At 41.1% G+C, this 24,637-nt stretch overlaps 1 protein-coding gene across 2 annotated transcripts in view; it reads right to left on the bottom strand.

The window, feature by feature from the left end:
- Positions 1-2,372: 2,372 nt before the first annotated feature.
- Positions 2,373-24,637, bottom strand: part of SEC24D (SEC24 homolog D, COPII coat complex component) — an 87,826-nt gene continuing 65,561 nt past the window's right edge. For both annotated transcript variants that reach the window (XM_037509527.1, XM_037509529.2), the window contains exons 14-23: positions 19,278-19,394; positions 18,369-18,539; positions 16,216-16,312; positions 15,950-16,095; positions 14,282-14,420; positions 13,098-13,216; positions 10,253-10,432; positions 8,734-8,925; positions 5,988-6,077; positions 2,373-3,188 (exon numbers count right to left, since the gene is read on the bottom strand). In XM_037509527.1, the coding sequence (XP_037365424.1) occupies positions 3,048-3,188; positions 5,988-6,077; positions 8,734-8,925; positions 10,253-10,432; positions 13,098-13,216; positions 14,282-14,420; positions 15,950-16,095; positions 16,216-16,312; positions 18,369-18,539; positions 19,278-19,394 (1,392 nt within the window). In that variant the 3' untranslated portion in view covers positions 2,373-3,047. The remainder of the gene's footprint in view (positions 3,189-5,987; positions 6,078-8,733; positions 8,926-10,252; positions 10,433-13,097; positions 13,217-14,281; positions 14,421-15,949; positions 16,096-16,215; positions 16,313-18,368; positions 18,540-19,277; positions 19,395-24,637) is intronic.

Below are 24,637 nucleotides of genomic sequence, written 5' to 3'. Positions count from 1 at the left end.
GTTTGGATGGCAGTGGCTCCATGTGTATGAGCATGATGAGCTTTGGGAACCGGGGAGTCTGACTTGACAGGAACCAGGCTCGGGACACGTGCGCATCTTTGAGTCACTGTCATCCAGTGCAGTGAAAATTCACCAGTGGCCTCTGAAGACGGAACTTGCTCCAAGAGGAAAAATTTTAGGGAAACGATGCTAAATACCACTTTCCAACAAACAGAACTTCATAAATAGCTGTTTGGAAAAGAGGAAGTTGTTTCCCAAACATTCATTAGAGATGACATGGGGATTTTTGCTACTCCTCCGAGCTTTCTTTTTACCCAGACTAGTTAGCATTACTTGTGTTTTCGGTGATTAAAATTTACATAGCCAATTGTACCCCAAAGAACTGCTTTGTCCTAAAGACTACGGAGGAGACTTTCTGGAAGGCTTTAGACTTGCCTTCAGTGTATACTGCCCTCTAGTGGAACAGCAGCTCGATTTCAAATTACTTTTCTGTGTTTGAAAAACATGATCCAAAATTTCTTTACTCTTCACTATTTCATTAATGAACATGTTTCCATCTGACTGAACATTAAAAGATATTCTCCGTTGACTGTCACTAGGTTAGACTACCTGGAAGTAGAAGTAATGCCAGTTAACAGCTGCCTCAACAAAGTGTCTTCAGTATGTAAACTCATTTTTGCATCCACTCAAAATACATATTCTTCTCTTGTTTTATATTATTGAAGTTTTAGGTTTTAACACTTAAGCCACTTAGGCAACATTTCCCACATGTTTATTTTAATCTAAGAAACTGTCTTTTTATTGATAATTTCTGTAACATTGAAAGACAGCTTGATTTTGAGCCTATCAAAATACTCATGAGCTCACAGCAAATGAGTCAGGTTACTCCTAGTTTTCATGATCCTTAGCAAATTTAATTTTCAAAACCTAATAAAATGATAACAGCAGTGAATATAATGAATAGCATTTGTGTGCAGGGAACTATTCTAAGCTCATATATTCATTAATTCTTGAAACAATGAGAAGGAAACTGAGGCACAGAAAGGTTTCTGACTTACCCTATGTCACACAGCTAGCGGTGGAGTTAGGATAGAAACCCGTCATTTGCTCCACGGTCCATGCTTTTAGCCATTATGCTCTACTGTTTCTACTGTTTCTCAAAATCTGAGGGAGGACGTTACTGTTTCAGAACAGTATGGTATGGGGGAACAGCACTTAGTCATTTTTGGCAAGCAGTCATTCAAGAGTACTGGAGTCCTTCCTGTCTATACTGAGTTACTTCTGCCTTGGAAATTGATTTTCCATTCATACTCTATTCCCTTTTGTCTTCCAAGAGTCGTTTAAATATTTTTCCTCTGTCTTCCCATCTTCAGCATTGTCTGGAGCTGAGGAATGAAATACTTGCTACTATTGATATAGTTTTCCTACATAATATAGACCTCTTTCCACCAGTGTGTCAGTGTCACACCTCTGGCTGGAATGTGCTCTGGGCCCATCTCAGATGGTGCCTAGATAGAACTGAATGCTTGTCCAGGCGTTGGAGTCGGACGACTGCTCTATTCACGTAACAGGTTCTCCTGGTAACAGAGTAGCTGAAGATCACACTTGCATGCGCCCCACTACAGATGCCTATCAACAAACTCCCTAAGTTTTTCAGGGTATCTGTTATTTCCCAAATGCATCTAATGTGCATTTGTTTTTTGGACACAAGTTAATGACTGTACATTTCTTCTTATTAAACTCCTGAAAGCTGATCTGAAACATCTTGAGTAACAGGGAGACTTTAATAAGGTCTGTGTATTTATTCTACTCAGTTTCATGGCATCTACTAATTTACAGATAACCTTGCTGGCAGTGTCATAATACTAAGAAGGTACTTAATCACTTCAAGGACAAGAGGCTGATGAGAAGACAGGGTTGCTGTGAGGAATAAACATGGACATGTTAGAACACAGTATAATTCTTGGGACATAATTATACTTGATATACTTCAACACTCAGTATTTATTCATATCAATGATAAAGAAGTTGAACAGGCAAGATACAGGACAGATGGTCCATGTCATACTACTCAAAACTGCTCTCCTAGGTTTAGACATATTCATTAGTAATGGTCTCATGTCGTCAGTTAGCAATTTATTTTGCCCACAAGGACACGTTAGAACATTTTTTAAATACCTCTCTCAAGGTGCGTCTGATATATCCTAGATTTATTCATTTACCTATCACTTTCCAATCCTCAAAAAACAATTTAGTTTTCCCAATTTGTTCTTAATGATTCATCTGAACAGCTTTTCCCCAGGACACTAAGAACTACCCTTATTGCTTTTTAAAATCTCAAAATAACTAAAAAATGAATTCTACCTACTGAGTAAGAGCATATGAAGTGATTTATTGATACTGGTTAAGATCCATTATATACAGGTAGAAACCTTCAAAATTGTACAGAGAACCATTAAGAATATTGATAAAGACAGTTTTATAGACAAAACAAATGGAAAATAGTTTTAACATACACAACATATAATTATGAAAAAAACGAGTAGAACAGAAATTGTCCTACCAAATAGATTCCAAGGTTATTAAAAGTCTGCTATGCAAACCTTCAGTTGCAAAATGTGTTTAATGGGGTCACATGGTTTAAAAAAATTAGGTATAATGTAAAAATTAATTTTTCCCCTCACTGCAAGACAACTTTTTACCCCAAATCTATACATTTGGAAAAATAATTTATATGTTTAGCACAAATAAAGAAAATTGAGAATGTTTACAGTTCTGTAAACTATGCCTTTCATGAACTGCAAACTGCATCTGTTCAACAGTTAAAAATTGTGCGATCAGAAATAAGACTGTTCCCTTTAAGGTACAACTGTGCCTTCACTGGCTTTATACCTGAGCACCACAGCTGAAGTGCTGAATGCCATATTGGAAAGCTATTCTGAAAATGAGCAAGAAATCAAAACTAGCCTGTTAGCATCTAGAGAATTAGGCACCAAGAAGGAGATGATCTCCTCAGAAATGCAACATCGACAACAAAGAAGGTTCAATTAATTCAGCAGCTGACAGATCTCCTTGTGGACACAACAGAGGAAATCTACATAAGAGGATCCGCCATAAAGTCCTTTGTCTTCTACCAGGAACTGTCGGAAAACCATTTCTGGCTGTTCTCGCTGCTTCACTATCGTGAGCTGGGGGGAAAACAAAGAAAGGGAAATTATATTAAACATTTTCTGAATGTGGCTCAGTTTTGTCTTGAGCTTCAGAGTCACCAAAATTATAGGATGTCCACTGTGCGTGAAGCCTTGGAGGATGATGCGAAAGTGCTTAGAGTAGAGGGAGGCACTGACCTCCAAATAACAAAAACTAAGGCATACAATTAAAAATGGCAACAATGAAATGTAAGCAAAGCACCACAACGGAGGCATTACAATAGCAGTGACTACCACTTAAGCCTTAAAGGACAGAATAGAATTTCCTTAAGGATGGGGGTGGGCCAGCATTCCATAGTGGGGTACCCTGTACCATATACCAGGTGCCAAAGACACAGACATGACTGGCATGTAAATGAACACAGTCTTCTAAAGTCTGGGAGGTGAGAGAAACAGAACCACAGTTAAGAAATTTGGGCTTTGGTAGGAAATGTGATCCAGGGAAGGTGCTGAAAAAGGAAGTGAGAAGGTGAGCCAGCTGGCAGCAGGCTGCAGCACATCCGAGGGAGGTGAGGGAAGTTGGCCATGGAGCAGTTGGAGGTGGGCAGGCAGAAAGGGAGGAAATTTGAGGGGCGCTGCAGAGGTGGGACCCCCTGGGAGAACCCTTGTTCCTGCTCATTACAGTTCTCTAGGGTCTTGCTGTCCAGTGAGCCCTCACTCAATGTCTACACATTCTTGGAAATTGTAACTTTAAGCAAAATGACTTATAATGAAAGCAGGTCATTGGATGACATCGTTACACTCAAGCTGGCCTGAATTTGTTTTTCTTAACATAATAAAATAAGGTTATTTGGGGGCCAGCTGCGCTGCAGCCACGAGCTGTGTGTAGCCATTGAACACCTGAAACCTGGCTTGTCCGAAATGTACTGAAAGTGGAAAACACAACAATGGATTTCTCAACATAGCATGTAAAAGAAGATGCAAAATCCAAGCACTGTTTACACCGAAACGATGTTTGAGGTATATTGAGTTAATACATATCAAATTAATACATATTATTAAGTACATAGTAAAAAATTGAAAACATGACTATGTGGAAACAGAATTCACGCGGCTGCATTAGTGGACGGAGCTGCTCTGGGAAAGAGGGCGGGAAGCGGGCAGGTCTGTCAGCCACAGCTTGTGCCCTCCTGTGTACCCGCGGACTCACCGCTGCGAGAGGGAGGCAGAAGAAATGATCTGATTGGCCAGAACTTGCTATTTACTGAGTCTGACTGGGGTGGATGGGGCTGCACCTATAAAACAACATCCACCTACCCCCAGGAGAGTCCAGGACATCCACTAGAGGAAAACCCCCAACCCCCTACAGTTTTCCTTTATGTTCTTTTCGCGGGAGCCCGACGCCGATAACCTTCAAGCCACCTCTGACCTCATAAAAGTATATAACAACTGCTGACGGCGCTGCACCACACCTCAGTTGACTGACTGCAGGTGGACACAGACGTGTGATGTCTGGGCTCCCGGATGTCACCACTGGCGTTGGGGGGCGGCAGAGGAAGAGCTCTGTGGAGAAGCATAGCCTGTGCCCCGATATTGGGAAGCAAAATCAACTCCTTCATGAAAAATCCACACGAGGTTAAGACTTGCACCTGGAAGGCCTGAAGCCAAGGCTGTTTTCTTTCTACTTGTATTGCAGCATCTTCTGAGCCACCAGGACCCTGCTTAGCCTGTGATGGGCAACAGCAACCTGCGTCTGGCCTCGATGACACGACTCAGGCTGAGACTGGGCAGGAAAAGACATTGTGGAGGGAAGGACTCGAGGGTCAGGTTTCTTTAGGATTTGATTTCTCTATGGAAATTGAAGAGGGAGCATTCAGGCTGCTCATCTGTGGGGTTGTTTTCTCTTGCTGCCCTTCAGGTGCACTATTTTTTTGTTTTGTTTTTGTGTGGTGCTCACTGTAAAGCCGCCTGCGATGAGATGTGTCTGGCCACAGTGTGAGGAAGGGAATAGAGCAGGGAGAAACTTCAGTAAAGGTAAAGTATGACTATTCTCCTCTGTGATTTGAGTCTCAGACTAAGTTGAACCGCCCATCATTTGTTCCAGGTTGACATAAAAAGTATGGGGCAGGGGGGAGGTCCCAGGAAATGGGACATTTTAAATTCTTTTACTCAAACTCAGAAAAGGCTAGAAGAGCTTAGAAAGACTGGATAACAAAACTTTTCAGTGATAATAAATCCTGTAAGAATTAAATTTACAGGGGCCTCCCCGGTGGCGCAGCGGTTGAGCGCTGGGTTGCAAAGCTGCCTGCAGCCTCTGCAGCGCTGGTTCGATCCCCGGCCACCGGGTGAGGGTCCCACATGGCACGCAGATCTCTTCTGCGGTGCCCTCTGGTCCCCTCAGCAGTGTATTTTGTCAGTCTGCCTGTTCTGTTCCCCGCTCTGTCTCTGGTGAATTCTCTCACCCGCGCTTCTGATTGCACCCAGTGCTTGTATAAATAAATAAATCTTAAAAAAAAAAGAATTAAATTTACAAATGTTCTGAATAATTCTATAATTAATTGAAATACTGAGAGAAAAGTCATTCCAAAGTCTGCTGATGATACCAATTTGTCCTAAGCCATGAAGAGGATCTTCATGAAATCTAAGTTATACTAAGAGAATTATATGTGTATGTTTGTGCCTGTAGATACACTTAATAAGTAGTAGACACTTATTTGAGGTTTGAGTTTTCTATTTAAAAAAATCACATTATGAAAGTATAGGGCATGCATTTAAAAAGTCTTTAATGAAATTTTTAAAATCACTTGAAAAAAGTGAAAAATAAAATCTCATTCTTACCTTCATTGAATATGGCCTCTTTTGTTGGATAATGCTCATTATAATTCTGAGTGTTTGAGAATGTGGGTTTCCCACCTCAGGCAGTAATGTCTAAGATTTAAGAAAATCAAGGCTTAAGTTTCAGTTCTACTTACAACATGTAAACAGAAGCAGCAATGAGATGATAATGTTATCATTGAAAAACATCCTTCTAAACCAGAAACTTGACTACTGGCTTACCTAAAAACCAAACTATGAGAAAATGTATTGATTTTATTAACATACATTTCCACAAATGAACTGCCCTTTGAAAATAAAAATCCTTCACATGACTCTGAAACCTATGTGCATCTAAAATGACACAATGGATGTATGTTTTATGCAAAGGATGTATCAGGAAACTGCATCCCTTGGCATGATGGGTATTTCTAGGACAACTTGTGAGAGGAAAGGAATTATTTTATCCCTTCTTTCAAAGGACTGAGTACAGGACTCCGAGGCATAAGCATGTTTGGAAAATTGCCATTTGAACTCCACTGTTCCAACATTAAAACCGACCACCAATTCCTGATATCTCAAATGGGGCTTCTTAGATTTCCCTGGCATCTGGTTAATGGACTTTAAAACATGACTTTCCAGCTGCCTGTGGCCTCTGGGGCATGTGAAGGGTGGAGACTCAGCTTTCTTCCATAAAGACAGAGTAAAATGCTAATGCTTCTCAGCAAGAAGACACCAAGAGCCACACATCATCTGTGAGTTTGTCACTAAGAAAGAAAGAAAGTTTGACCACAAAGTAATTAAGTGTCATGAAGGGTGCATGGCCAATATTTCCCACAGAAGTTGTTAAAACAGGAAATTCTTCATTTATATTCACAGTCCATCCCCCATGTGTGTTCTTTAACATGGTAGAACTTTTTATTTAATAATAACAGAAAGTAAATATCCTTCATGTGAATATGTCAACATGCCAGCTGTCTCTAAAAGATTACATGTGGTTTGTTTTAATTTTTGAGAAGGTTGAGAAGACATGGAGATAAAAGCACAGACCTACCAATCTGCTGGTTTGTGATAGAGACACTTTGGCTATTTCATACTTGTATCCACTCAGCAAATACACGTTCAAAATTTACTTCATTAATACACAGTGATAGAAAAGAAGACTTCCTTAAATTCTGTATATTCTTCAGACTTACAGTTCTTAGACTACAGAATCTTCATTTTGCTTTTTATTTTTAATTTTATGTTTTTGCACTTCAATGTGATTTTTATTTATTTTTCATTAAGGTAATATTGGTGTTCCACACTGTACCTGATTCAAAAGCATAGGATCCCACCTCTTTAGATGTCTGTCACCACACTGCACCCACCACCAGGGCACCTGCATCCTCCACCACAGCCCACTGTGCCCCTCCACACCACTGCACTTCAAATAGTTCCTTGATTTCAACCACATGTAGATATTTTACTATTTCTACATCTTAATCTTAAGAAGCTAGTCCCTTAATAAGTACACCTTTTGGTTCCTTGAAAATATACTTTAGATAGTCATAATAAATATGCAGCTCTCTAACTGACGCCCTATCTATGTGGTCTGTAATTTTAATCCTGTCCCTTCCTCTGAGATACTATGTGTCTCTAAATTGTATCTCCACCCCAGAAATGGAGGAACCCGTGAGCCTTAAGTCATCCTGCTGCAACATAAAGTGAGGTCCTGGGGAACAAGCTCAGCACTGAGCCCTAGAAGTGAATTCACAAGTAAGGTAGGATGACCAGCATAGCAGCCGGCACAAGCAACATGGTTTACAAATAACATTTGTAAGCAATGCTGACTCTCAAAGTATAACTGATTTTTCCCATGGCAATCTAAAAATAGTCATTTCATCCCACATCTAGCCCATATCTCTGTGATGACTGCCACAGAGAGAAGTATATTCTGTGGGATTATCATTTTGTAACTCATTCATCTGACTAGTCTGTAGCTGAACATACAGGAAGGATTTCTGGATCGTCTGAAGTTCAGAGTTCAGCACTGGGGCTGAGCCCAGAGCATAAGACCTAAATTCACTTCCCACCTCTGCCACTTACTACCTGGGAGAATTCATCTCTGCGCCTCAATCAGTTCATCTTTAAATTGTCGGTAACAAAATTCATCCCACTGATTTGTGGGAGTTCAATGAAATGTGTCTTGAAAGTACTCAGAGCACAATAACCTAGTGAATGATCTGGAAGCATTGGCAACCTCTATTAAAGACCTATGATTTGGTTGTTTTATAATACTTCATACAAACAGCTTTATACCAACTAATTATTTTTTATCAAAACATGAGACTTTTGGGCCTCCCCGGTGGTGCAGCGGTTGAGCACTGGGTTGTGAAGATGCCCACAGCCTCTGCAGTGCCGGTTCGATCCCCGGCTGCTCCCCGGCCACCGGAGGAGGGTCCCGCATGGCGCGCAGACCTCTCCTGCCGCCCGCTGCTCCCCTCAGCAGTGTACTTCGTCAGTCTGCCTGTTCTGCTGTCCGCTCTGGCTCTGGTTAATTCTCTCACCCTCCTGCGCTTCTGACTGTACCTAGTGCTTGTATGTATAAATAAATAAATAAATCTTTAAAAAAAAACAAAAAACATGAGACTTTCTTTTTCTTAAACAGAACTAATTACCTTATGGTTTGTCCTTCTTTAAAAATACAAGTTACACATGAATAGAAAACATCTAAGGATTTATATCTGCACTGTACCACAAAAAAAAAAAAAAGAGGAAAAATACTTACCATATGTGTGTTAACATGTGCAAAAGATGGCACATTAAATATTCCTTGGATTAGTTCTGGCGGACAGCTTACTCCCAACCACAAAAACATGTTTAGACCATTTGCCAACAGGAATATTCCTTCTTCTGAAAGACGGGACTCAGAGCAACGAATAGCAGCAGGTAATGCTGTGCTCTTGACATCTAACGTGTGCTGTGCAGGCAAAGGCAAGAGAGTCAGGAACTCTACGCTTCTCTTCCTTCTCCCTTTTCCCCTTCCCTGCCTCTCCCTCCTGTCCAGGGCATATTTAACGAGTGCCGACTCTGTGCCAGGCAGAAAGGAGAAGGGCAGAGCAGGTAACAGTGGGTGAGGGTGGTTGGATCAAGGGTGATAGAAACTCCTCTACTAAAATGGAAATCCCAGAGTGTTCTGAGTAGAGGGCACTACAGTTGACAAGCACTTTCTCAGGATTAATCTAACTGAAAACAGACTGAAGAGGCAAGAATGTGAACCAAAGGAGACCTTTGGGAAGCTACTGCCTCATCTCAAAAGAGATAATCATGCTTGCATCTGGGTGATCACAGAGGTGAGAAGTGGTTACACTCTGGCCATGCTTGGAGAGGAGAGCTGATGTGTGGTGGATGGGAGAAGTAAGGAGTTAAGAATGAATGCAAGACTTCTGACCCAAAGAATTGGAAGTAGCAGTGAGAACCGGAGAAGCCAGCCTGGGAGGTGCTCTCCAGACCTGTTTTAAGATGTGCATTACATGCCCACAGAGATGCTCAGTAGGTGACTGGACAGCCACATCTGGAGTTCAGGGAAGAGGAAGGGCTGGCGCTCGGGAAGTGGTATCATCAGTATATAAAAGCCATTAGGATGGATAAGACCCCTGAGGGGGGTTGTGTAGACAGACAAAAGATGCTTCACAGAACTACCTGGGATACCCCCCCCCGGGAACAGAATAAACTAGCAGGATAAAAAGCAGCTGCAGGAAAGGCCAAGGAAGCAGCAGAGAAGGCAGAAGAAGACACGTGAAGAGGTGTTTCCAGAGGAAGTGAGCAGATGTTCTCAACGGGTCAAAGAGAGGACCGTGAACGGCCCATTGGCTTTAGCAACTTGCGGGTCCAGTGACCTTGACAAGGGGAATTAAGTGGGATGGTGACCTTCTCATCCCTTTCAGCTCTGGTTTCTCAGGTATGTAGACTGTTAACAACCCAATCGTATCTGAAAGTCAATCACTTGTAATCATTTGCATCTAATATTCTCGATAGAAATAGTAATGTTTTATTTCTGACCCAATTTAACACTTTCCAATTGCTCTGTGACTGGCACCTGAGTATGAGTTTGGATATAGGGGTTAGAAATAAGCCATCACTCTCCCCGTCTCTAATACCTCAATTATATTTGGTTAGGTATCAGGGAAAGAGCCTCAACACAGAGACAGAGGCCTTCAAAATGCTCGACACGTAAGATCTGGAAGAGGACAAAAATGTGCCTCCCTTGCAGACCCCGCTGGTACCTGTGCCACCCCAGGACTTACTATGGGCAGAAACTGTGGGTAGAAGAAGAGCTGGGAGTCGGCCACACCCATGGTCATGACCAGCTGCCTCTGGTATGCCCGCTCATCTGTTGAGATCTCTGGTCTGCCAAGCAGCACACAGTTTTTTAATAAACTATTCATGTACACTGGCAATACTTTCATGGAATCCGGTAAAATAAGCTGAAAAAGAAAGACATTTGTTTTATATGCCTGGCCATTTACTGAGAAAGCCCCCAGAGATGCATGTGTAATGTGCAATATCATCTGCTTTGGAGGCTATGGTGAGGATTAAAAGGGAGCCCAAGATTTAAAGACCCTGGAGCACAGAAACGGAACAGAGTGGGAATTCACAGAACAGCAATTAGTTCCGTTCAATCTAGAGCTACAGAGTCTGGGGTCTCGGCGATGAGGGCAACCTGATCACAGTCCCAGGATACCATCCCAGCTCAGCCTCTTTGCTGGTGTGTGCCCCCAGCAAAATACTTTCTCTTTTCTTTGGTTTTCAAACCTAAAGTGGAATAATAGCTCATCTACTTCATAATGTGGGGAGAGGAGGATTAAATGACTAGCTTGTGAAGCACCACCAGTTGTATCAAACACTCACTATCATGTACGTGTTATTAAATAAAATGAAATAAATGATTTCCTAATCTGTGTTACCAAGACCATCTGTCTACCTCTTGAGTTCCAGAATGGCATTTCCAACTGCCTGTGAAGTATATTTATTTCCCTTTCTGCTTTTCATGCACATGAAATTCAGTCCTAACCTCATCAAACACTTACTGAATGCCACTGTTACAGGTTCTATGCAAAGGATAAAATAGAATTCCATCAGGAATTCCTCCACAGATAACTGTTTCTCCCAAGTAAACTGTGGAAGGGCACCAAATCTGAAGCCACATTATTTGAAGTAAACCTCAAATCCAACAATTCTGGTTTTTTTATTTTATGGTCTATTTTAATATTTTATGGTTACTAACAGTTTTATAATCGCTATGCTTCCCAGACTCTGATAGATAATCCTAAGATATCTAAGTTACATGTTTCAAAGCACAGCATTAGCTGAAAAGTACACCTGACATATGCTTTTATGGAGAAATAAATATGTCATCCTAAGAACAGGAATTATCTCTTTCAACTTTTTCAGAGGAAATTTGGCATTGACCCAATTTTATTCCAGAAATAAACCACACATATAGACGATCTAAGTGTAGAGACAAAGCTTTTAACTTTTAAATCAGAAGAAACTGACAGCTATTTCTTCTTTCCTCAAACAGGCAACAGATTTGTTTCAAACTTAAGGTTTGAGGATCCATTCACCTTAACATTAGCAAATAAACTTCCCGAGAGGATGCTGACTGTACCTGTTCTTCCTCAACTAATCCTGCAGAGAGTGAAACACTGCAGAGACAGAGTAACATTCCCACAGCTCTGAGACAAATAGTAAAACTGGGATGGCCAGAAGCTCACAGCTGGACTCCATCCAGGCAGCTGGTGGGCTTGTGTGAATTAAACTGATGCTCTGTGGAAGGCACAGATACTGGAGCCTACTCAAGCAGTAAGTCTTCCAAACAGTGATGTATAAATTAAAGAGATGCTTCTGTGATTATCAACACAGGAGAAGAATGAATGGACAGTTAATTTAATCATTTTGGATAGCTCAGAAAGGAACTTTGGTGAAAAATCCAAGCAAATAGCTTTGTTTTCCTACTTTACCCATATTATGAATTAAACCCCAAAACTTATCTGTATTATCTCTGTTGCTATAGGTTTAATATTTTTGGGGGGCGGGGGGGAGGGCTCAGATGTCCTCTCAGCACACATTTCTGACAATGAATGAAGCAGAAAGCTCTCCTATCTGTTGCTCCCCAGCTTCTCTTTTAATCCAAATTCTATGCTGAAATGTTTAATACAACACTATGAAAATGGCACCTTTGATTGACATAGGGAAGGATGTGGATAAGAGAACAGATGCCAAAATAAATTTGGATATGAGATTCTACTCTTTCTTCTACAGGAGCATCTAAATGATGTTTATCTAAAGGCTCTTCTGAAATTTCAAATCACTAGATGATAGCCAGAGGCAATTCCTTCAAAACTCTTTATACCTCTTATTAACCTTCAGATACTTTTGCATCTAAAAAGAAGTCGTGGGTCTCCCCAGTGGCGCATATGTTGAGCACTGGGTTGCGAAGCTGCCCGCAGCCTATGCAGCGCAGGTTCAATCTCTGGCTGCTCCCCGGCCACTGGAGGAGGGTCCCACATCGCACGACAGATCTCTCCTGCCGCCCGCTGCTCCCCTGAGCAGTGTACTTCGGTCCTTCTGCCTATTCTGTTCCCCGCTCTGGCTCTGGTGAATTCTCTCATCCTCCCTCGCTTCTGACTGTACCCAGTGCTTGTATAAATAAATAAAATAAATAAATAAATGAAAATGAAAAGAAAAATAAATAAATAAAAAGAAGTCGTGACTGCCATTAGCTCAAGTCCACTTTGATGGGTAATGTATAAAGTGTATTTAAGCATGCATATTTCACAACTAAAGATCCATATTCATATGCAAGAGACAATGCCACTTATATTAGGACATTTCTTAGTTCTATTCTATTATTTATACATAATGGAGTAACTGTCAACCCATTATGTATACGTTTTCATTCATGCATCTTGTAAACTCAGTATGTTTTTTAATATTGGGTAAAAAAATACTACAGTCCCTTTATCAGTCTTCTTGGTTGTATTGTTTACTAGGTGGGATCTAGCGGGTGGGGCATCATGAAGCTTCAGTAGCTAATGCTTAGGGGCAGAGTGGCCCGTGACACCTTTGCATCCCAGCACATCAGCTTACCTGGGAAGTTGCAGATGGGCTCGCACAGTTTTTCCGGTAACAGGCCAGCATATGGGCAGTTTGATGAACGAGAATTTCTCGGATGACTTTCAAGGGCTGGTGTAGAACGGCTTTAAAAGCTATTTGCACAAAACAATGAAAACAGCATCAAAGTTGTAGTTCAGATATGGATCCCTTCAAATGATACTAATAGCGATGATAATAATAATAAACAAATCATCTTCAGACGACCCACCAAGGACCAAGTCTTTCAAAAAATGTGAAGGTCACTTGCTAATGCTCTCCTGAGTGTGATGACTTAGTATGAGTTAGTCGGTGAAGAACAATGGGCCTACCTCTAATGAAATGTAGGTAACTGGTCCAGATTTTCCCTCAAAATATGAGAAACGGAATTCGACACACAGAGAAAAAGAAAGACCAGTTTTCCTTCTTCTAAAGTCCTGAATTCCTATGAACTAGACTGGTGCTTCTTCTAAATCTGAGTATGGAATCTTGATATGGGAATGAGGAGGGAGAGAGGAGTTAAAGAAAATTCCACTTTGGGCCCCTACCATTTCATAAGTATCATAAGTTTCATAACTCACGAGTGAGTTGCATTAGAGCTCACCCAATCCCTTCCAACAGAGTCTAAGTATCCCCTTCCTAAATTTCAATGCAGAATACCCTCGGGGAACTTTAAATAAAATCATATAGCGTGGGGCCTCCACTGGTGGCACAGCGGTTGAGCGCTGGGCTGCGAAGCTGCCTGAAGCCTCTGCAGCACTGGTTCGATCCCTGGCCACCTGCGAGAGTCCCACATGGCACGACATACCTCTCCTGTAGCCCGCTGCTCCCTCAGCAGTGTATTGTCAGTCTGCCTGTTCTGTTCCCATTCTGGCTCTGGTGAATTCTCTCACCCTCCCGCGCTTCTGACTGTACCAGTGCTTGTATAAATAAATAAAAATCTTAAAAAAAAAAAATAAAAAAAAAAAATCATATAGCATGGGCCTGAGTGAGTCCTCATTATTAATCTAGCGTTAGAGTTGCCAACTCTCCTCCTTCATCCTTTGCTTATACAAATTCTGAATCCACCCACCAAAAGGCTGTGCCAACACAGTGCTTGTCAGCTACTAACTCAACCAGCCAACAAGTTTGACTGAGTTGCTAGACAAGGTATGCTGCTCATAGGATTAGCAAAGTATTACCTGACTTGGCAAAGAAATTGATAAGGGCATCTGTCTCACAGCTCTTGTAGACGTCAGCCAACTGGGAGCTGCAGTTCAAGCCTAGGTTGTGAATTCGAAGTCTTCTCTGGCCACTGACAGTTGTGTAGAGCACAGCACACTGCAGAGGCAATATCCAGAACACATTTTCCTGGTTAACATAACCACCCAAGCAAGCTTGATCTTATTTACATTTACAGAACAGTGGGTACAGCTAAAGACCTCTGAACTGCTTCACAGAACCTCTCCTATTATTGCTAAAGTTTGAACAGGACAAGTAAGGAATCAATTCACACACTGACTGGGTTTCCATGTAACATTTCACTGGTTTAAGCTTAAATTTTAAATGGGCTCTTCCCAATTAGCTCAAATGTCATTATCTGTTAGCATTTCCATGGCTAGTCTGCATTTCACACATCTTCGATTTTATTACCAGGGATCCAAGTCCAGAAATGACATCTCATGTTCCTATAGTCCTACTCAAGGATCACTCCCCTTAAAAACATACAAGAGGGACCTCCCTCGTGGCACAAGTGGTTGAGCGCAGTGCTATAAAGCTGTCCACAGCCTCTGCAGTGTGGGTTTGATCCCGGCCAGTCAGGGACATAACCACATGGCACGGCAGACCTCTCCTGTCTTGCCTGCTGCTCCCCTCAGCAGTGTGTTACAGTCCGTCTGCCTGTTCTGTTCCCCACTCTGTCTCTGGTGAATCCTCTCACCCTCCCGCACATCTGGCCTGTACCACGGTTCTTGTATGTATAAATAAATAAATCTTTAAAAAAAAAAATACAACGAGCTTTGACAATGTATTTAAGTTTTAAGTTGTTGAACTATAATTTTCAAAAATGCAAACAAATAGTCACTTCCCCAAATATCTCCAATAAAAAACATCAGAGTACTTTATCAACTCAGTGCTTACCTCATTCCATTCTTTTTTTTTTAATTTATTTGTTTATATAAGAACTGGGGTACAGGCCAGATGCACGGGAGAGTGAGCGGACTCACCAGAGACAGAGTAGGGAACAGAACAGGCAGACTGACAAAATACACTGCTGAGGAGAGCAGTGGGCCAGATATGAGAGGTCTGCCACGCCATGTGGGTTTCTCCCCAGCCAGCTGGGATCTAACCCACGCTGCAGAGGCTGTGGATAGTTTCACAGTGCTAAGCTCAACTCTCCACAACACCAGGGAGGCCCCTCACTCCAATCTTTAAAGGTAATACTAAGTATGTGAAAATATGGCCACTGGCCACAACTGTTGCTAAAATATGGCCACTGGCCACAACTGTTGTTAATTCAAAGCTTAGAGCTTTGGTAAAGTCTATAAACTATAGCTTATGGCTAAGTCAAAACCAAACTCTGCTTACAAGTGAACAAATGAGTAAATGGGAGCTGAAACCTGAAAGAAAGGAACACCACTGGCAATCAGTTTGCTGATGCCTGAATCACGCACCACAGTGGACTCTTAGGCAATGACACTTGACTGTTACGTCATCAAGTAGCACATGTGAATCAAAGTATAGAGAATACAGAGTGGAGTTGAATTTCTTTATAGAGAGAATGACAGTTGATGGTATTTTACTCTCCTCACTGATCACTGTCAGTAACAAAGCAAGAAGTAGACAATGGAAAGGAGTAAGTTTTAAATAACCTGGATTAAGGCTCCGCTGTCTTCACCGAGTTTGTCGTCATGCTTGAATTCCACAGTCACTGCTTTGTCACAATCTATGGCTGCCATTTCCACGTCGGTGGTGTTGTTCATAAAAATTCCCCCAAAGAAGTCTGTGGCTCTGAAACCTAAGGATGAGGAAAAAGGGAAGTATTGTTTCTTATTCCCTTTGATGCTCGGCTATCAATTTGAAGAGGAAACAATTATACAGTAGAGACCTGGAAAATAGTATAAATGAAAATTCATACCTGTGCTAGTACGAACTCTCATAATAGCATCAAATCCTATATTCTTTTCTATATCACTTCTGAGGTCATTCAGAAATTGCTGGCTATCCAAGTGAATCTAAAAAATAAAGTATGATCAGCGTCCACTAGATGGCAGTAAAACACTTACAATGACCATTTTATTTTTAAATCTTGATTAGAACTTATTTTTATCTAGAAATCTTGGAATGGATTCTTAAATCTTTTTCAATTGTATTTCATTTGTAATCTTTGGTCTTATGAAAACCCTCAAAAGCCAACTTTATTGATGAAAAGTAAAAATAGATAGTGTAACATCTGCCATTTATGTTGGGGGAACAATTTTCCTACTCCATGTTTCCATGTGGAGGTACAGAAATGAGAGGCATCCCCTGACTCCGATCCCTCAGGTGTGAGCAGGTGTGACTTACCTGATTAGTAAATTTAGAAAAAGAAAGCAGGTAGGCATAGGCCAACCTCCTCTGTGTCCTTTCTGGGGCGGCCTCTACTGCAGGGACACACTTTCCTGTCCCTTAATGATTTTCTTAAGTATATTTTTTTATTGAGGTAACACTGGTTTATGACACTGTATGATTTAGAGGCACAGGATCTGACCCTTTAGAGATATGTCACCACACCACACCCACCACTAGGGCACCTACATCCTCCACTATAGTCCACTGTGCTGCCTGCCCCTTAATATGTTAATTTTTTTAGGTGCAGGTGGTCACAGGAAACAGTGCCCACCTATGCCTGAGTGTTTAAGTTTGTCACAGTCAAGGGTGAAGCATTAGCAAATCACTTCCCCACAGACCTACATATATTCTAACACTGACATTTTTATTCTCTTAAGTCTATCTCTCAAAAGAAGCGAAGGGTATAATACTGGACCTCCAAGTCCCAACAATTTAAAATATATTGAGCCACTTTTCAAAACAATATCTTAAATATACTTATTATAAAATGTAAAAAATATATATAAACCATATTTTTCCACATCATAGAGGTTTAGTGACATTCTCTGAGGCTGAATGAGGTTAATCTGTTGCCAAAAATGCCAAAAACAAGGATTAGGGAGGCAGTGGCTGAACTACAATTATAGTTCTCTTTCTTTCTATTTTAATTGTGGTAACATTATTTTACAATGTTGTATTACTGATGGACAACTTAAAAGATGTAGGCGCTCCCCCTTCTCTCAGTGTTATCACACCCACCACCAAGTCACCCACAGTCTTCCACCACAGACCCTTTGCTCCCTCAGGCACCATTTCGTTCTCCTCGCTTCTCCTGATGTTCTCAATTCTACAGTCAGATTTCTAGGGTTTATTATTGGTTTTGCTCTATCCGATCCTTTCTTTTTCTATATTCCACCTGTGACAAGGGGCTGATATCCAAAATCTACAAAGAATTCATATAAATCAATAGGAAAAAAACAACAACCCAGTCAAAAAATGGGCAGAGGAGCTACATAGACAAATCTCGAAAGAATACGTACATATGACGTATAGATGCATTAAAAAAAAATGCTCATCAACCCTAACATAAGGGAAATGCAAATCAAAACCACAATGAGATACCACACCTCACACCTGTAAGAAAAGCTCATATCAAAAAATACCAGAAACAAGTGCTGGCAAAGATGTGGAGAAAAAGGAACCCTCATACACTGTAGGTGGGAATGTATACCAGTCAGCCCCTATGGAAAACAGTATGGGGGTTGCTTAAAATATTAAAAATAGATCTGCCATATGATCCAGCAATTGCATTTCTCAGTATCAATCCAATTTATGCAAAAATACAGATACATGCAATATTATGCTCACTGCAGTGCTATTTACATAGCCAAGGTAAGGAAACAGTAAACTAAGTGCCCAGAGACAGATGAGTAGATGGGAAGACGTAGTATATACACACCATGGAATACTACTCAACCATCAAAAAGACAAACTTGCTATTTTGATAACACGGATGGAACTGGAGGGGATTATGCTGAGCAAAATGAGTCAGAGGGAGAAAGACAAGTATCAGATGGTGTCACTTTTTTATCGGCTCTAGATTACATTTGTTATCTGGGGGCAGTTTGCTTAGCCCATCATCTAAGTACCCACAGTGAAAGGGCCACAGAACACCCAGGTGAAGGACTTGCTGGCTTTTACCTGGAAGTTATTATATTTGTACAGGGTTCCTCCTGTGAGTTGAGGTACAAGGCCCAGAGAGGCCACATCCACGTACTGGTTGGGGAAGAGGAACAGCGTCACACAGCAGCCGTGAGCCACACAATCCTTGGCCAGTGAGTCATACCCCGTAGTCTGGGGCTGGAAAAGTGTCTGAAGAAAAAGATACACAAAAGGAAGAGGAAAATCACAAAATAGTTTTGATTTAAATTTGACATTTCTATTGAATTCTTACTAATTTTTTTTTTAAATGAAAAGAATCTGTTTTCCAGTAACGCAAACTGGGCTGAATAAACCATGGTATCAAGAGCATCCAGCCTGTGCCAGGCTTAGGCCGCGGGAAATACTTGTGTGCAAGAGGCTCCCCTTGGCCCTTCAACAATTCCAGCAGTTCCTGCCGCCCCCTCATACAGACACCTTGGTGAGGCAGCCTGTCTGGTGTCCCATTGATGGACGCCGACATCATGGTCTTATCCTTCCCGACTTGTCCCCACGGCTACACCGTCACAGGGTTTGAGCGAAGAATACTGTGAGGTTCAGGGTCCTCCACTGCATGCCTCAGATGTGGTGTAGTCTGTCTCCTCGCTCTCCTTTCTCTTTTTTCTGCATTTCCCCTACAGCCTCCATTTCCATACTCACTCCAAACTCACAAACGGATCACACATGAAAAAAACGTGAGGTTTTACTGGAATTTAGGTATATTTCAGCCACCAGCTTTTCTAGGCATGTAAGATTTCTTAAATCATTTTTAATTCAAATTATCCCTATACCATGTAACAGCCTGGGCTTTTACATTCTATTTAGCCTCTCCATCTCTTTCTTGCACAAAGGTGACAATCCTTCTGAATTCCTCTTTAATAACCAACACATGGTCACTTCCAAGGACAATACCTTCTCTTTGTCTGTATTAATGAGCTTTTTGTCATCTCTGTTTTTGAGTTTCCCTGGTGCTTCTGCAGTGGGCAGGGAGGAATGGAAGATGAACAGCTTCCCAGGACAGTCTGCTGCCTAAAGAAAAAAAAAAACCACATACAACACCTTGAATGGCAAAGTTTTCTTTGAAGGGAATCAGAAAATAAGCAAAAGTATAAGCACTGTATGTATCTCACTGAATCCTCACAGGGACCTTCAGGGCCTTGGATAAGTACTATTCTCTCCATTACATAGTTTGGGAAACAGGCCTGGAGAGAGTTAGATTTGCCTAACGTGTCCAGGTAATAAATGGAAGAGCCAATATTTAAATATAGGCTTATATAATATGATTTCAAAAATGACTCCAAGGATGTTACAGTGGAAATACTTTCTTACTTAGCTTACAGTATGGTCTTTAGGGGTTTTTTGTGATGCAAAAATAAATGACAGAATCCCCTGGATCCTAATGCAGTAGCAGCATTTCCTTAAAACCTTTTGGAAATGTGCATTAAACCTGACGGGGTACCTCAAGGAAGGGTGCACACGATTGTAGGAGTGGTGTAGCAACAGCAGAAACAAGGAACCAGCTCTAGCCAGGTAATGGGGGGAGGACAGTGTGATCAAGATTGCATGTCACAGGTTCTGGGAGGCAACAGAGAGATGATTCAGACTCTCTGAGAGTCAATTTGGCACTAGGGATGTCGAACATTTTATTTAAGGAGATTTTAATCTTTAATCCCTGATAGATGAAGTAATCTACCAAGCAAAATTTCTGGAAATTAAACAATGTGATATATTGCCCCTCCAGTCTTGCCTTCCTCTAAACCATCTGCTGTCTCACAAACAGGGCAGCTGTTGGCGGGTGAATGGGACAGGAAGTAGGAAACAGGGAGAGGCCTTGCTACCAACATCTGCTGTGTGCAGCACTGTGCCAGCCCCTCCTCACTTGCTTTTTATTTGTTGCTTGTTACCCCAGGAAGAAAGAAGTATAGCTGCATGTTCAGGAAAACTGACGTTCGTCCAGTTACACAGGTGACACAGCCAGTAAATGTCAGTTTTGAAGCCCCATGCAGATGGGTCTGCCTCTGTCTTTCCAGGCGAAGCGCCAACATTTCTCCCACCTGCCATTCCTTAGACTGAAAGTTTCAGCCACAAGGGCTTCAGCTTTCCTGGAACATGTCACATGCCTTACACCCCCACGCCCCGCCTCTTATCCTTTGGCACACACCATCCTCTCAGCTTGGAATTCATTTCCTCCTCCTCTTAGCCTGGAGCTGGTGTCTGTAAGGCTGGTTTAGTGGGACTGGCTATGAGGTGTGTTTAAGTTACTTGCTATTAATAATAAGGTACACTTAGGCTTGTGAATACCTTCCTCAAAGAAGGTATTCGTTGATGTGGAGAGAATTCACATCAGCCCTGTTCTCATGTGCTCCACTGAGGGACATTCTGATACACTTTGTGGCGTGAGTCACATGGACACACAGTCCTGCAGTCACAGCTGACATGCACCTGCATCCTGGCTTGTCTTTGCTGGGCCAGCAGTGAGTGGTGGTTTTATGGCTGCATGACTCGTCTACTTGGAGTTAGAGATAGATACAACATTAAGAAGGAAGAAAGCAAGGATAGATGAAGTAGCACAGGCATCCCACCTGTATGTTTTGGCCAGTTAAGGCACATTAGTTCCAGAGACCAAGCTTAGTAAAATTTATAGTAATATTGACAAAAACATGTGAAATATAACAATTTTGAAATTCTATAGCCTTTTTTTAATTTCTACTACTTTTATTATTATAAAGAAACTTTTTGTTTAATTCCAGTAGCAGAAAAGGTATAAAACATTTTTGAATGTGCGTCTTCTCCCCAGTTTGCTTTTTTTAAAACATTTATTTATTTATTTATACAAGCATTGGGTACAGTCAGAAGTGCCGGAGGGTGAGAGAATTTACCAGAGCCAGAGCAGGGAGCAGAACAGGCAGACTGACGAAGTACACTGCTGAGGGGAGCAGTGGGCGCAGCAGGAGAGGTCTGCTGTGCCATGTGGGACCCTCGCTGGCAGCCGGGGATCGAACCAGTGCTACAGAGGCTACAGGCAGCTTTGTAGCCCAGCGCTCAACAGCTGCACTACCAGGGAGACCCTCCCCAGTAGTCATTTTTCTTTTGCCTAGGTCACTCAATACCACTAAGGAATTCACTGTCAAAAACTCTCCACCTAGTTAGTTTCTACTCACAGAAGCATTGTCATTTCAAACCATGGATGTTGAGAATGTGGGATCTAGTTCCTATCTACTGGGTTAGAGTTCGAGTGATTTTATTAGCTAAGTGATATCAGGCAAATTATTGAATTTCTCTAAGCCCCGATTATCTTATATATTAAAAGGGAAAAACAGCAACCACATAAAAACTGTGTGAATTCAATAACTTAGTAAATGTTAATAATTATGATTACACATACATAATTAAACATACATGTACCCATAGATTTAAACTTGAAAGGAAAAAATTTGGGCCCATAAAGAAATAAAGCTCACTACTAGAAAAATGCAGCCATATTTATATGTTTTTCCTTATATTTTCCTACTAGTTTTAGGATCATAATTTCATTAATTGCACTTATTAAATGCTTCCCAAGTAGCATTTTATGCTTTACATGCCTACAAAATTTATGTTTTCACCAAGATCTAATTTCTAATTTGACCTATATGAGTTTCTCATATAAAATTAGATGAATGAAAAATATCATCCTTATTGTGATGGCAAAGGCTGAGAAAGGCTGCCCTCTCTCTGCTCAAAATTCAGCTCCACTGTCCTTTCCTCTGAGAGATGTGTCTGTAGATGCCACCATTTTAGAATTAGCAATGGTACATACAATTTCATGTATCCTAAAGTCTTCTCCACTTTCAAGGTTCACTGGAAACAGAAAAAACCACATGATTTTTCTACAACGTGCTTCCCCAATCCCCATTGGGTGTGGTGTCTTTTAATCTATAAATATTTATGCTCCATAAATACTTGTGGAAGGAATGTTGCTGTGATGCATCATCTTAAAATTAAATTTAGGTGTATATCAAGATAATTTAAAGATAGGCTTCCCCCATACTGACATATTTTAAGCATAACTACTAAAGGTCATTTCCCGCCACCTTTTTGCCAAATTCTTACTTCACATTGTATTTATTTAGTTTTATTGTGGAAGTAATAGCTAACTCAGAAAATGTTCTTTGGCCAAGTTAAAAAAAACAATGCCAGAAATTCACATATAGTTGAGTTATGAGAGTCAGATTTTGAAAGAGATGTAGATTTTGAAAGACTGTGGAAGAAATACGATGAAAATGCAAGGTTCTGGGGACAAAGAAGCACTTAAGCAGAAGACGGTGTATTGCAGCTTTCAGTTGCAGAGGTCAAGGACTTTTGAGAAAGTCTGTATAAGAACTTTCCAGATGGGCCCTCTTTATCTTCGCAACAAATCAGCACATGTTTTTTGTTAGTTTTCGTCTACTTAACTTTGTTTCATGAAATTTATTACAACTGATGAGCATAGATTTCACTTGGCATCTAGCTGATAGTGTGTGAAGCTATAGTTCACGGGGGAGTACTAAAATGTCCTCACTTGGACACACAATAAGAAGAGCTGTGCTTTGATCTCCTTCAGTTTCCACTTCTTGTCCACAGAGGATAAGACCCTCATCCCGTGACCTCCTGGCTATTCAGCTCACCAGAGCAGTCCTAGGCTTTCCAGAGTTACTCTCTGCCCTTTGTCCCTCAACTTTTGGGGAACACAAGCAATAAAAATCTTGCCTCAAGAGTTACATCTCTTCGACCATAGTTAAGTGTAAGTGGACTTAGAGGAAGGGAGAGTACTTTGCCTTATGAAACACAGGCATTTAATACACCCCTACTGATTGAAAGAACAAGAGAATGAATTAGGGGGTCTCTTCGGTACTTAGACACTACCTTGCAAAATCTCGAAAATGTTAGCCCTTAGCCAATTATAAGTTCAGGTAACAATTTTACTATTGTGTATGTTATACCAATTTTAGTATGATTTTTAATCACACAGGACCTGAAAAGATTATAAGATAACATTACTGTCAAATGTAACTAAATAATCATACACATACCAGACACTAACACACACTGTACATATGCGTGCGCGTGCACACACACACCTATTTGAATATCTTTTTTTCTCCATCCAAACAGTAATGTTGCTGTGAGGCAAAAAAAAAAAAAAAAAAAAAAAAGGCATGAACTGCAAACAAACCCCAATTATTCTGCAGCAGTTGTGCTCTTGTACAAAATATTATAATCACCTTCAAGTTTCCCGTCAGATGCAAGGGAAATTTTTTCATAGACTTGTTATTCATATTAACAATCTACAGGCCTCCCTGGTGGTGCAAGGGGTTAAGCACTGTAGTATGAAGCAATCTGCAGATGCTGCTGCATGAGTTCGATCCCCAGCCGGCCAGGGAGCAACCCACGTGGCACAGACCTCTCCTGTCCCGCCTGCTGCTCCCCTCAGCAGTGTATTTCAGTCAGTCTGCCTGTTCTGTTCCCCACTCTGTCTCTGGTGAATCCACTCACCCCCTTCATCTCTGGCCTGTACCCCAGCTCCTGTATGCATAAATAAATAAATATTTGAAAAAAAATCTACAAGAAAAGTTTTGAGAAAGACTCTTTTAAAGACACAGATATAATCAATCTGCCAAAGCAAATGTCAACAATCAGAAATCCATAAGCCGACCAGGGAAATGAAATAATTATATCAAAAAATCTACCTTACGTATTATTAGTACCTTTCTTGGTAGTTAAGGCTAAAAGAAACATGAATTAGAGTGCATATGATAATGGAATATAGGAAATCAGTAGTGACTCTTTTACATGCAAGAAACTGAATGATGTATGTTCTAATGATGTTCTACAAAAGAAACTTACCGTGTGGCGCTATCATTTTAACCACTGACTAAAAGTCTAAGTCAAGACATTCAAGCATCATTTGAAAGCATTCTTAGTGCAAAATAACATACAAAGCTGCATGGGTTCAGTATGCAACTTTGTGGTGAGTTAATTTAAAGATACTCTCAGAGATTGCAGCATGAATAGCCATTCATCTGGCTAGTAGCTCCCAAGTATACATAATCAGCAGGACAAAGAGGGAATCTGATGAATCAAATATGAGAGTGGGGCCAGAAAACTGCACTGTACAGAAGCACCTGCCCTTTAACACGTGACTCCATAACTAGTTAGTTGAGGAGCGACCATCATACTGAGCCCTCTGTAGCAGTGGAGAGTGATGAGCTTCTGATTGAATACTGGTGGCAGGAGAACAAAGGCAAGCACAT

This window comes from Talpa occidentalis, unplaced genomic scaffold (assembly GCF_014898055.3).
Source record: "Talpa occidentalis isolate TD23 unplaced genomic scaffold, MPIMG_talOcc4v2.1 talOcc4.13, whole genome shotgun sequence".
In the NCBI taxonomy this organism is placed as follows: domain Eukaryota; kingdom Metazoa; phylum Chordata; class Mammalia; order Eulipotyphla; family Talpidae; genus Talpa; species Talpa occidentalis.
Note: the sequence above shows the minus strand (reverse complement) of the source record. Positions and strands in the feature narration are given on the sequence as shown.